Source organism: Trichosurus vulpecula, chromosome 4 (genome assembly GCF_011100635.1).
Source record: "Trichosurus vulpecula isolate mTriVul1 chromosome 4, mTriVul1.pri, whole genome shotgun sequence".
In the NCBI taxonomy this organism is placed as follows: Eukaryota; Metazoa; Chordata; class Mammalia; order Diprotodontia; family Phalangeridae; genus Trichosurus; species Trichosurus vulpecula.
The window spans coordinates 306,451,825-306,466,329 of NC_050576.1; the positions used below are offsets into that span (position 1 = coordinate 306,451,825).

At 34.1% G+C, this 14,505-nt stretch overlaps 1 protein-coding gene across 4 annotated transcripts in view; it reads right to left on the minus strand.

Moving 5' to 3' along the window:
• Window positions 1-2,254: 2,254 nt before the first annotated feature.
• Window positions 2,255-14,505, minus strand: part of AKAP11 (A-kinase anchoring protein 11) — a 78,485-nt gene continuing 66,234 nt past the window's right edge. For all 4 annotated transcript variants that reach the window (XM_036757511.1, XM_036757512.1, XM_036757514.1 and 1 more), the window contains 4 exons: window positions 14,173-14,256; window positions 13,345-13,391; window positions 9,835-9,995; window positions 2,255-6,307 (listed from right to left, as the gene is read on the minus strand). In XM_036757511.1, coding sequence (XP_036613406.1) covers window positions 6,167-6,307; window positions 9,835-9,995; window positions 13,345-13,391; window positions 14,173-14,256 — 433 coding nt within the window. In that variant the 3' untranslated portion in view covers window positions 2,255-6,166. The remainder of the gene's footprint in view (window positions 6,308-9,834; window positions 9,996-13,344; window positions 13,392-14,172; window positions 14,257-14,505) is intronic.

Consider the following 14,505-nt stretch of genomic DNA (forward strand, 5'->3'; position numbering starts at 1 on the left):
TTTGGAAAAGGACCATGGCATCACGGAAATGATGACATGACTTGCAGTTGACTTTGATTTGAGTGAGGAAGGGCTGTGCAAGATCACCAGCCTCTTTCTCCCCGAGGATGACTGGAGGAGATAACCCAGGACCCTGGCCCTTTTAGGCTAAGGCCTTTTCATGTACTCACTTGGAGTGAGGTAATGCCCATTCAGTGAACAGGCCTCTTTAAGAAGTGAGTCAAGGGATTTTTAAAATTCTTTAATTAGAAAAAGAAAAAAAAAAAATCAAGCTAGGAGGGGAAGACCCTCAGGGTTGCTGCTCCAAAGATAAAGTTACCTTTGACATCCACTCTAAGCCAGGAGGGCCCAAAATAGGGAGGATGGAGAACAGCTCCTCCTCCAGGCCTAGGTCTTCATCTTTACAGCTCAATATTTAGAGATAATTACTAGAAGGAACACCTGAGAAATCCACACAGGGACTTGTGGTCATTACACAAAGATAAGCTAGAAGTCTCCGCCCAAACACAACTTAATCAAATTTAAGGCAAAGAAGATCAAAATAATGGCCAGAAGGCAGAACCAAATCTAAATGTAAAGACAGGGAGGAGGATCAGGGGAATGCCTAACATTGGAACCTAACAGGGTACTTAAGCAGTCCAGATAAGAGGTCAGGCTCACGAGAGTGCTCCAAGGTACCAGTCTTCAACCTTTGAATCCCCATCTTTTCTCTGATTCTGTTTCAATGTACCAGAATGTTTTACAGCTTTTCCCTTAGCTTTCCCTGACTAGAGCTATTTTGCATCTCTTTCCCCACCCACACCTCTTGGTGAGTCTACATCCCTGTAGGTCTGTTTCCTGCAGGGAGATATAATAAAGCCAAAAGGCATTTCTGATATATGGAAATATACTACCTACTGTGCAATAAATAGCATGTGTTGATTAAGTGACAAAACAAACTTGAATAGAAAAATGGAACCACATACTCCTCCCCCGCACCCCAACTCTTCATTTCCCAGGTGTTCAGTATGGGATTCAGACTTTGGTAGGAAGATGTGATAGTCATAGCAATTTATGGAAGTTTTGAAGAAGTTAAAACTGCTCCCTAAATTGTCTAACTTGACAGCAGACTGCAGTTTATTGGGATATAACCTTTACAATAAATATGAAGATATATAATTGATTTGATACATAAGCACAAAAGCCCTTCTTCAAAGGAAAGACAAGTTATCAACAACCATATGAAAGAATGCTCCAAATCACCAATGAAAAAACTTCAATTTAAAAGAACTCTGAGAGGAAAATAGCAAATGTTAGTAGAGGGATTGTGGGAGAACAGGCACTGTAATGTGTTGTTGGTAGGGCTCTGAATTAGGTCAGTAATTCTGAAAAACAACTTAGAAATATATCCAAATGTTACTAAACTGTACATACCATCTGACGTATGGATGCTACTATCAGGCATATATCCTCAAAGATAAGGGGAAAAGGACTCATATAAACAAAAATAAGCATAACTGCTAACACGATGGTATACAATTACACAGTCAATGGGGGAAAAGGCAGATAGTTTAGCTGTCTTCAGTTCAACAAACGTTTGAGAGAAATGCCTTGTAGATCACATTTAAAGTGGCTAGGATGTAACTTATGGCATAACTGAATTAAAAAGAGAGCTTCTTTATATCATGATCTTAGTCTTCACTCCCATAGAAGTTCAAAGAACGCGTAGCACCTTGGCATCTAAAGTTACATTTGTCAGAAGGCAAGAAAGGGTATGTGACAATAGTGCCCATAAGCAATAAATAAGACCCCGGGTTTTTGTGTTTTTCCTCCAGCCTAAATTTTTCCTAATTTTCCTAAATCTTCAGAAATGTGATAATACTTAGATCAGTGGTACCAAACTCTAATAGAAATGGATGTCTGTGGGCTGTATACTGTCTTAGAAAATCACAAAATAACATTATCTGTATTTTATTATATTTTTATCTAATTTGTTAAATACTTCCAACTACATTTTTATCTGGTTTGGGCTGCACTTCAGAGTTTTACAGGTAGTATGTGGCAGGCCACAAGTTTGACACCTCTGACTTAGATGACCACAAATTACTTGCCCCTTTCACATTTTTAAAAGATAGCAAATCCATCCAAATACCACTAGTTTTTGGTTAACAGAAAAGTTTATCACTTAGGGAATAACCAAAACCAAGTCCAATAGAATCCTGAAATTAATAGGGAAGCTGGGAGATTAAAGACTTAAAAATTTTGTCCTAGAAGGTAAAATAAAAAGTGTAAATTTATTACAAAAGTATTTTTTGAAATGTTTATTTTTAAGCCACTGTGAAAACAAAGACAACTGAGTGCAACTGGAGTTCATCATTTGAAAACTGAACATACCATGAAATTACTGAATAGCAAAAAATGCCACCATTACAAAATACAAGACTGAGTTACATAAAGAGTTACTGTTTTCAGTATACGTCTGACTTATTAAACTAAGGTTGTGAATTACTGTACCACTGCACAAATAACAAAAATAGCAAATCCAATTAATATTAAATACCATTCAAAACTAACAATGAACTTGTAGAACTATAACTTCACCTATACAAAAGGAATGTACACAATGTTACAAAACATGAGTAGCTAATACTTCATCTGTCTCTTCAAAACAAGATTACAGTAAATGCTTGACATTTTAAAATTCTTCCTTTTTTCACCCAAAAGAAAAAAGCAGCAAAGAAAGAAAACAGAAAAAAAAATTTTTTTTTTGCCTTCTAGTACTAATAATCACCAATATCCACTAATTTGTATAAACTTCTTGTGCTGGTGACAGGATGTGTAATTTTGGGTGCTCTTCCACACCCAAAGGATGAACAAGGAGCTCCTTATTTCCACTGAACTCTTCCCTTCCCTTCCCTTCGCTTCCCATCCTTCTCCTCCCCTCCACAAAAAGACATGGAAAGTTACCTTAGGAAATGGTAGATTTCAAAGTATGATATATTAATAGGTTGAATTACTGATAATATCAGATCTTGAAGGATAATTTTTGTTGAACCAGCACCCAAAATACACATTGATGAGATAGTACTTTCTTCCAAATGCAAAGTTTAGTTCCAATTCCTTCATGGCCACATAAGTAAGCTATTCATTTTTATGTTACTGAATGGCACATTTAGTAAGCAATTTAAACTCTTCTCAGAAGCAAAATAAAACTCATTATTTAGGCTAAACTAAGTTTTGCAGATAATTTATTTAAAATTTGCAAGCATTTTTTAAATAAAGACACTACCACATATATCCATAAGACTTTTCTTGACAAAGGGATGTCAAATTTTTCCCCACTCCTTATCAAACCTTGAGATTCTCTCTGTGGTTTGTGAAGGAATCAGTTGTGTAAAACAAAGAATCTTAAATAAATCAGGTACTAATTTTAAACATACCAAAAATATGATAAATCTCTTTTCATGAAAGTGACCATGTAAAAGAATCAAATCTTAGCACAAACTTTAATCAATCTGAAAACAAAGATGTACTAAGGCATATCTCATTTTATCTTCAGTTTTTTAGATTTTTATTTCTACACTTCTTGCAATGGCTTGAGATGGAACTAATTTACAAAAAAAATTTCCACACAAATCACAACTTTAAACGGGTCAGAACATGTCATTACATTTCATCAGGATTAAAATCCCCACAAATTGGACAATTTAAGAAATTAGAACATCAAGCAGTTTTCGTCACCAAAAAATGTCAATGACAGCTGTCCCAAACAGAGTTAAAGCATAACCTAAGCAGTCAAAATGAACTGGAATATCATTGGAAAAATCTCTCTCATACACACACACACACACACACACACACACACACAATCACAGCACACACACGTGCACACGCACGCACATACATACACACACACACACACACAAGCACACGCATGCATTTTTAAAATTATTTTGAACGATGGGATTGAATATACTGTTTGAGCCCCACTATTTTCTCTCTACAAAGAAACTTAAGTAATGCCTATAATGACATCTACTTAAAAACGACTTCTATGTCACTGTCCTGATACGAATACGAAATTTCCATAATTTTTTTTTTTACTCTTAGTAATCACATTTATTAACAACTCTGTACTTCTATAATGGATCTCTGAACTCAGTAATGTTCCAAAAAACTGTGAGGGAGGCAAGAATATAAGCAGAATCTAATCTGAAACAAGAATTACTGAGAGACTTACAAAAACCTCTATGTTTGGAAAATGATCTGCAAAGCAATTAGTTATATCGCCACTTCAGAATAAAACAAATTCAAAATTTTGGTTTGCGGCTAATTGATTATGCATCTTAAATGCAATGACAGATTTTTTAAAAACAGATATGAAAAATACAATCTAAAATCTAATACGCAATTAACCCACTTTATGGTTAACAAGAGAAAATAATCTTAATATTTATAGCAGCCCCCTGGTGCTTCATCTCATTGTCTGAAAAAGTAGCAAAAATTCTGCCTAGTATTTCCTGCATTTCTCAGTCCAATTAAAAAAAAAAAACACAAAAACAACTTCAAGATGAAATAACAGAAATGGTAAAGGTTTGGTCTATTCTGGCAGTTTTCCTATATAAAACAATCTCAAAGTTTGCCACAAAATCTCAGAAGGTATTCAAATACTTTTTAGCACTTTGCTTAAAAAAAAAAAAGGGAGAGAGAACTTCACTGTAACAATAATACTATTAGTCAATGTAAATGCTCTGAAAAAAGATCATGCCTTTTATTCTGTGCATATTTGATGCTCAGGAAAAAAGATAACAGATACAGAAGTGCCCACAATGAGAGATGTGTTGAAGGCTTTCCAGCTATTGGTAAAACGGGAAGCTGAATTAAAAACTTACGATGTAATATGATGCGTATCTCCTAAACGCTAGCTTGTATCAACTTGCAGTTTACAAAGACAAGTAGTAGGAAACATTTCATCCAAAGGGTTGGTGAAATACCATGTTGTAGAAAAAAAGCATATAAGGTTAAAAAAAAAATTTTTACAGGCCCAATATCACATTTTCTGGAATTTGGTAAGGTCTTACCTCTTCTGAAGAAACTGATACCAGATAGTAGTGCTGTTGTAAAATCTATCAATCAACTGTATGACTGTTTCTCTCTATGAAGAGCATGTTTGCTCTAGCATTATCTTTCAATTTAAATAATCTCTACTTTCAGTATTACATTATAGGGTAAAATTAGAAATTTAATATGTAAATAGCAACAAAGAGAATCAAAACTCTTCTTGTTGTGATGTCAGATTTTAAAGCACCTTTATAATGTTCAACAGTGAGTTCTCCCTAAGACACAAGTAAAATAGAACGAAATCTTAGAAATAGGGCAAAAATCATTTGCAAAGCCAAGGGGATGTTTACTTACACACACTCTCACATACACACTTTTACTCCAACACAAATTGGCAATATTGGCAAATAACTTGTTTTACGTGATCAAAGATTATGAAAGCTATCACTTCTGGTGTTTGTAGCAACTTTAAAATTTTAATGTATCTGCTCTTTAATAAATTATGTTGTTCTGTTTCAAGCAGTTACAGTAGGAAGTTTGATAGTATCTTAACTATGAAAAATAAAACTATGATTTAAAAAGATTGGCCAAATGACAAATTTTTCCAGAAGAAAAAACTAGCCTCAATCTTATTGATAACTGATGTTAAATTAGTCATTAATACTATTTTTTTCCCAAAGGGGCAGGTATGTTGCAAAACTGTAGCAAGTAAAAGTGTTATAAATCTTACTAGCTGGCTAAATTCTATTAACAGCCATCTCAGTAATAAAAGAGTATTCAATAAATCACAAATGTAGTTTTTAGCAGCACTACTGGACACAATGAAAATCCTGCGAGACAAAGTCACCTGAGAGCTTCATCATCAGACTTTCCTTCATATACCAATTTCTCAGTCTGAATATGACATATAGATAGAAGAATAAATGAAGATAATATTCCAATACAGATTACAAAGATATGAACTGGATTATCATATTGTGTATATATCACAAATAACTCAAAAAAGGTTATTTATTCACCTTCAACTATGCTATAACAATGTTAATGTTTGTTAGTTACATTTTATCCTGCATACATATCTTTTCACTCAAAAGGAGGAATAAAATGTACAGTGGCTGGATTTGTTTTATGCATTTTCCAAGATCCAACAAAACAGAGGTTTGCATCTCTCCTCATCAGAAGCCTTTTCCATCATTTCATAATATTTAAGAACTGCCTGTAAGAGGTCTCCCACTTTCCATTCTTTCTCCCGTACTCTTTTTGAAAGCTAGCAAAAAAAGAAAACACAGAAAGAGTTAACCAAGAATCAGACAGCTATGAGATGTTCTTAAAACACTTTTTTATTGCTAAGAACTCCACTGTGAGGCATTACTCAAATCAACTAAGGTTCCTCAAGCTAAACACTTTTCCTTGCTGATGTTTAGAGGCCTATCTCCAAGAAAAGGCCCTGTGTCTTATATGATGATACCACTACATAAACCTGGAACTTCAAGAACTAGTGTAAAGGCTTCATACAACAGGAAATCCTCAACCTAAAGAATTTTGTCACACCTTCAATTAATGACAAGAAATCTTAGATGCCAAATATTAATAAAGGGATGGGGATTTTCCTTTCACAACACAATGTGAGTTTGAGAGAGAATACACCTGAGGTTCAACTGAAATATGGTTTTCCAACTTAGGAAATTTTCATGGTTAAGTAAGATATGACTAAGTTTAAAATAATAAAAACTTCCATTTCACATTGTCTTCATTCTACTGGAGGGAGTTAAAATATGCTGAGTGAGGGTTTTTTTGGGGAAGCTGAACACTGACCCAGAATGCTTCTATTTTAACAAGCGTGAGTTGAGGTCTTCTTCCCATAGGGACAAACTGAGCCAGACTGGTAAAAGAAGGATGTTAGGAGATAAGCCTCAGAGCAGTCTTGGTTAGTTACTGTAGGGCAGCTCCTTCAAAGCCCTCAGAGTTCTAACTACCTATGGGGACTATTCATCCTCTCTGCTACAGGAAAAAAGGAAAAAAAAAATGAGTAAACAACTTTTTATGGGGAGTCTCTTATGAGCCAGGCACCATGCTGAACAAATATTACCTCATCTGATTCTCACGACTCTACGAGGTAGGAGCTATTATTATCGATAGTTCACAGTTGAGGAAACCAGCAGACAGTTCAGTAACTTGCCCAGAGTCACCCAGCTAGTTAAATGTCTGAAGCTGGATGTGAATGCTGGTCTTCCTGATTCCAGGCCAAGCACTCTATTCATGGCACCACCTAGCTGCCCCTAGGCTGCCCATCTCTTTCCTGTTTTTTCTACATAACCCTAACATTCCTATTCACAAACTTAAATCGAAAACTGAAAAATATATAAGATACTTTTTAACTACAGACAATATATACTTTTAGAGGCTATTATATTGGTAAGCCCATATTTAATCACGAATTTGTTTTATCAATTACTTTTTTTTTGAGGGGGGAAGGCAGGGCAGTTGGGGTTAAGTGACTTGCTCAAGATCACACAGCTAGGTCAATCACTATTTTTAACTCTGTGGGTAATTCTCCTACCTCTTTTTGATTTACATTTTATACAATGCCTTCCCACAGGCCACATGTGCATCGTAAATATTCAGTACATTTTTGTCCCTCCCATTTTTCTTTCTTGATGCCATCAAAATATACAGAAATCAATAATGAAATATCACTATAATGTTAAGCACCCTACTATTAAAATAACATACACTGTTCACCAAGAAGAAATGTAAGAAACTGACAAGCAAAGAAACTGAAGACTATGTGACATGCATTAACCCATGAATCCCACCATTTTCCCCCCACTGAATTCTTCAAGGAAATTCCACACCAGAACTCACTCAGTATGATTGCTACAGTTTGGGTTTTTTTTTTTAATTTCACTTATACTAAAAATGCTGATAAGAGGAAACTGACTTTTAACACTGGCTGGGGCAAAGTAAATAAAGATCACCCCTCTCAAAAGTTAGCATGCAAATTATGTGAAAGCTGCTAAGCCCTGGAAGTTTGGTCTTGATGAATTTTTACTAATCCAATATTCAATCTATTTAAGTTAACCTGGAGCTGTATCAAAAACTAATTATTAACTTTGAGCCATCTTATAAGGTTGTTCAGCATACCCTAAAACAAAGCAGGTATGATATTTAAAACAGTTTGCAAGTTATATCTTCCCCATTATTCCTAAGTTCTTTTTGCATGAAAATTTGTAATTTTATAACTTATTTTAATTACTTATTTCACCGAACAGGACTTGGTCTATTTATGCAGATTTATCAAAACATTTCATCTCCATACTAAGAGCTCAGATTTCTTTTTATTTAGCTAATATGGTACTTTAGGTTAAAAAGCACTGTCGTAAAGACTACCTTATCTGAACCACAATAACACTTTGAGATAGGTAATATAAATACCATTATCCCCATTTTAAAAATGAGAAAACTGAGGCCACACAATTAGCAGAGAAGATCATCTTACCCCAAGTTGACGTGTTAAGTTAGATATTTTTTTCATTATACAAATCCTGAATTTATTTTATAAAGATGTATAAAATGCATCTCTACAAAACATGTAGAAGATAGTCTTTTATTAGACAAGTTTATTTAATAAAATTTGATTATTCCTATTCTGGTTTTAGAGATGTGGCAAGTGCTTAATAGATGACTGTTGAATTAACGAATTCAAAGTAGCTGAAAAGTGTCTGTTCAGCTTAAGAGTTAGGATGGAAATATTTTCACATTGAAAAATACAAACTGTAGATATATAAAATTTTTTTGCTTGTATATCTAGCTACCTTTATCAGCTTTCCCTTAGCCCCCAGCTTCATCATTATCAACAAGAATGGAAAAATGAAACAGCCAGTGAGTTAGACCACGTGGATGGGAGGTGGGGCTGTAGGAAAAAGAGGCTAAAAAGTGGCAGGGGGTGGGGAGCACATGCACCTTCTATCCCCGATGGACACAAGGAAGACAAAGGTCCTGGTTCTTAAAAAGCTAAGCATTCTCAAAACACATACACACCTAAAGAACTATACGTATTAACTCTGCCATAAGCTTGTCTATAATGCTCTTTAAATTGCTAAATTAATTACAACTTAATTACAATAAAAAAACAACTTACTGCCAAGCTGTGATCATAAACAATCCTTTGCAACTAAACAATTTAACAATAGAATAAATTGGTCTTGAATTATTTGTGGAAAAATGACATATATAAAACGGAAGTATTTTTAAAAAGACAGAAACAGACAACCTAGAATGCAAAGTCTATACTATCAAAACATGCCTCTATACTACAGCAGGTTGATGAAATTAGACCATTAAGATTGTGCTATCACATAGCACACCAGTAAAACAATGAATATAGCATAATATTCAAACTTCAATGAGATAAACTATAAAGCTAACGGCTTCAATTTAAGCTCATTAGAAGGGCCCAAGTCCTGACATCTACAAGATTATTTTATCAGCGAATCAAATGCTAATGATATTCTTGATAAATAAAATTCAAAAAGCAGATTATGTTTCTTCACTAAGAGGCGACCTGAAGATTTTGTTTAGAATAAGCCCGCTAACAATATAAAATAAGATTAAGTGGGTAAATTATTACAGTTCTGAAACAGAAAACTACCGTTAACTTAAGCTCCTTGATTCTTGTTATGTGGTGAACCTACTGGAGATATTGAACCATAGCCACCTTTACCAAAGCATGACAACAGAGGACCTATGGATGAGTGATACTGACAAGGTCTGCAGTCCTCTAACGGTACTCACCAGCATGAATTCTTTCTTTGCAGAGTCATGGAAATAAAGTTGTTCCACCTCAGCCTCAGAGGCAGCCAGCCACTGAAGGGCAAGCCTCAGCTGAGAATCCACAACACATGAGGCCATATCAATATTGACTATTAGCAGTTTCTTCCCAACTTTCTCCAAACCTAATATTTAAGATAAAACAATCAGGACTTGAAACACATAAACCAAACTCAAAATGCTATATTTTCCAAATATTAATAAGGAGGTTCCATTTCTTATGATTCTAAAAAAGGATGATGGGAATCAATTTTTTTAACTGTGTCACCAAAAGTGCAAATCTCACAAATTGCAACATTTCTTTTAAGTTAGCAGAAAGGTAAACTCCATTATACATTTCTCCTGCTACTTATTTATAGCTAAACACATACTTTTGAAGCTTAACAGATTGTCTAAAGTGCTATGAATAACATAATCAGTGTCTAAAAGTTATAACTATAAGTCATACAAGTCAAAGAAAAAAAAGTCACCAAAAGTCCTAAAATAAATTACTTGCAAAATGAATCTGAAATACATACATACATGTATGTATATACACACATATACATACATATATGTATATACAGACATACGTGAATTCAAAAAAAACTACATACTCTTTTCTATAAATATAAGGAACACATATTGCACAGGAGGAACTAGTCCCTGTTAATTAAAAAACTCTGTGTTTCAAATGGGCTCATATCATATCAAAATAAACTTTATTTTCATGCTAAACTGCTGAAATGAATGCACACAACAATTATTAATAATATATTACAACTAGTAATTAAATTAGTTACATATTGGGGGAAAAGAAAATACCTAGGAAATTAACATTCTGGAATAAAAACACAGAGCAACATTCTATTAACTGGAAATGCATGAACCAGAAAATACAGATTTTAAATTAACTGGGTAAAAATTAAGTTCAAGCTCTGCCACTAACTAGTTCCATGACCTTGGAAAAGTCATTTAATATGACAGGCCACAGTTGTCTCATATATAAAATGAAGAGGTCTGGGCTAGTTTGCTTCCAGCTCTAAATATTATAATGTTAAATACATAGTGATACATACACACATACATACACACACACACACACACATACACGAATGCACACATTATGAACACAGTCAGAATTTTAGTGCCAGATGGACCTCAAGGATTATCTAGTCCTAATTGTACAAATGAGGAAAATGAAACACTGGTGGATTGACTTACCTAAGATTTCACTAAGAGAGCAGTACTTGGTGAGGGAGCAATAACCTAAATTTAGTACTTCAATATCAACGACTTTATGAGTAAGCAGAGCCAGTACTAGAACTTAATGTTTCTTGGTCCCTAGTCTTGGGTTTTTCCCATTAAATCAGACTGAAGATCAAAAAAGACATACAAACAAAGATATACAACCAGAAAGCACAACTAGTCTAAGGTAATTAGGGTCTTGTCTATGTGACAGACTGTCTTGATTACAACCGTTACAAAGCAGGGGGAAGAAGTATAAAAACCACTACTGTGTTACTAAGACTTACCACACAATAAAACCATAATTAACTAGAATACAATCAAAATACTCAAAAAATTGGAAATTTTCTTAGACTATATGAAAAAAGAAACAACACTCCCCCACAACATATACACAAACACAAGCTACTTTCAGAGATTTAAGAAAAAAAAATTCATGATATGCCTTGGCTCAGAAAGAATATACTTATCCCAAACCATGTATTTCTATATCTATACTATTACATTATCAAAACTGACATTTACAACGACCACAGAGACACACAAAAAAGTCCTCAAAGAAAAATTCAATTATGTTCATCGTATTATAATCTAAAAGAAATGCATAACAATGATTAAACCAAAAAAGTTTTCTGATTAATCCTCAATCCCAAATTTCAACAAATCAAGATACCCAGTTGCCCCGAAGGTTAAATGAATGTTGATGTACCGATATGAGTTTCTATCTACATCAGGCACACAGAAGGCATCAGAGTCGGACTCAATGAAGGACTAATAACTCACATTTGTATAGCATTGCTTTCTCCAGTTAGGTAGTACAACTATTATTGCTCCTGTTTTTGATAAGGAAACAGGTTCAAAGAGTTTATGTGAGTCGTCCATGGTCACGTTGCTAGTAAGAATGACAGCCAGGATTCACACCCAGGTCTATGTCCAAGTTACTACTCTCAATACAGGACTCTTCACCCGAGTTTAGAACTTCCCATGATGGTTTCTGTTCCTGCCACTGTGGATCTTCACCCAAATGTTTGACACTATGCTTCCCTTCAGGTCCCAAGATTTCCTCATAACAGTATATCCTTCTTAGTATACAATCCAACTCAATGCCACATCAACACCACAACTTGTAGCCGCTTTCCATCCTGTTCCTTTTCAACAATGACTAAACTTTCAAGAGTCATATTCTAGTTTTAAGTTTATAAGTTTTCAGGTTTTTTAGATATGAAGTCTTACTGATACCTTTCAAGGCCAAATTTGACTCCCTGTATCCACTTGACTTTACTTGTTAGTCATACTTTGTACATATGGGTACAAGCACCAGAGGCCATGGGTTTTTACGGCTGGCTTTTATTGGATTTTGTTTCTTGTGAATTTCTGGGTGTATCTGCTATTCTTCTTTCCACACAGTAGAGACTCTCTAAGGTATCTAACCCTTCTGATTAAATTTGCAAGACTCCAAGCAGATTTTCACCAGCCCTTATTATGCATATTTCATTTATTCTATTCCAGGTTAGTAGTCTATCATTCCTATATCACTACAGAATTGAAAAAAATATATACTAACATGAAAACGTAACTCTTCAAAAAGTTATATTCCAAGACTACTTCAAAAAATGACTCTTTTAACCTGAAAAGATTGCTGACTCTAAAAAGCAGCATCAAATATCCATACAACATGAGTTATATTAGTAAAATAAATATTCAACTACTACCTAAAATAATGTGAGCATGGAAGGATTAAGTTAGGTAAACATTTCAAGTATCATTTATAAGTTGGAATTCTTAAGTTGGAAACTAAAGCCACTTTACTATATTTTTATCTTCTGGTTGAGAATAAAAGACCATGCTAACATTATGCCACAATTATAATAAAATACTATTTTCAGAATTTTGGGTATGTTTTCATATTTTATACAAAATATTATGTGAACTATGATTACACCTAAAAGAAAATCGAAAGAATCTCTTATAATTATTTTAGGGCATATGTTAATATGAATTTAATTACTTTAGCAAGTACTTAGCCTATTTCATTAAAATTATATAAGTAATACTCAATCAAGATTATTTTGGGATTCTTGATATGATTTACAAAAACAACCTTGATAGTGTGTAATTCATTTGTCATACAGAACAATACACGAACACAAAAAAATCTTAAGAAATGTGAGAATAATGGATGTGAAAATATTCTATAAAATATTAAGTGCCATAGAATGCCAGATATTCTTAGTTAAGATCCATTACCTTCTGTAGCATGTTTATGTTCTTCATCTTTATCATCTGTTCCATCACTGTATTTTGAAATAAAAAGGCAAACATTAATAAAATTTTAACCAACGATGTACAAAGCCAGTTCTAAAATACAATAATCATGTATGTGAAAATGGTAACACATATGATGTTTAAAAGAGAATCAAGAAACAACAATTAAAAGGAAGCTTTGCTTCTCACACCATTTCTTGTTATAATCTGATCTGCCAATGGGTTCTAAAGGATAGGTAATCAGAGACCCAGAAATCCTACCTTAATGTGACAAATATCCAAGTAATTTTAGACACAGAATTCAAATGCAAAAATAGTCTACAATATTTGTCTTAGATTTAGCTCTTAGAAGACAAGGTTTAAGTTTTACTCAGTGTCTTTTTATCATGCCATGAAGACTTATTTAGGCATTCAATACATAATAACATTGATATTTCTCTTTAGAGTACAGAAAAGTTCATTTTTCTTACACTTGAGATCATCCATACCAAAGAAAACCTGCATGAACTGAAGATAAAGAAAACAGAAATTCTGTAGGAAGCAAGCTCTTCTTTAGGAAATAATAATTGATGGGTTAAAAAAGAGCAAGCAGAGCATGCAAAATAGTAGCTTACTTTATAATTAGATATCATTCATAACTGACGTAGCCATATCTCACCAAATATAAGTTCATTAGGCAAAACCATGCCAAGATTAGGAGAAAATCATGTTGATATTCACTTGCATGGGTTACACACATTCATTTATAATTATAATTTCATGCATTAGTGATGAAAAACTCATCTGTTTAAATTTCTGGACTAGACCAACCTGTCTGATGTTGGAAAGGATAAATTCTCCTCATACATATCTCCTTCTAAACCAAGACTGCTCCAGCTACTGCTGTTACCATTACTGCCAGAGAAGAAGAAAACAGAGCTGAACTAGAAAATGAACAGTAGATCTAAATAGATCTTGCTTCTCCTTCAGAGATGTTTCTGTCCTTACTACAGAGAGGCAGAGGCAGCTAGGTGGCACGAGACAGAGCACTGGGCCTGGATTCAGCAAGACCTGAGTTCAAATCCTGCATCAGACTGTGTGACCCCTGAACAAGTCATTTAGCCTCTATATGCCATAGCTTCAACTGGAAAATGAGGGTGATAA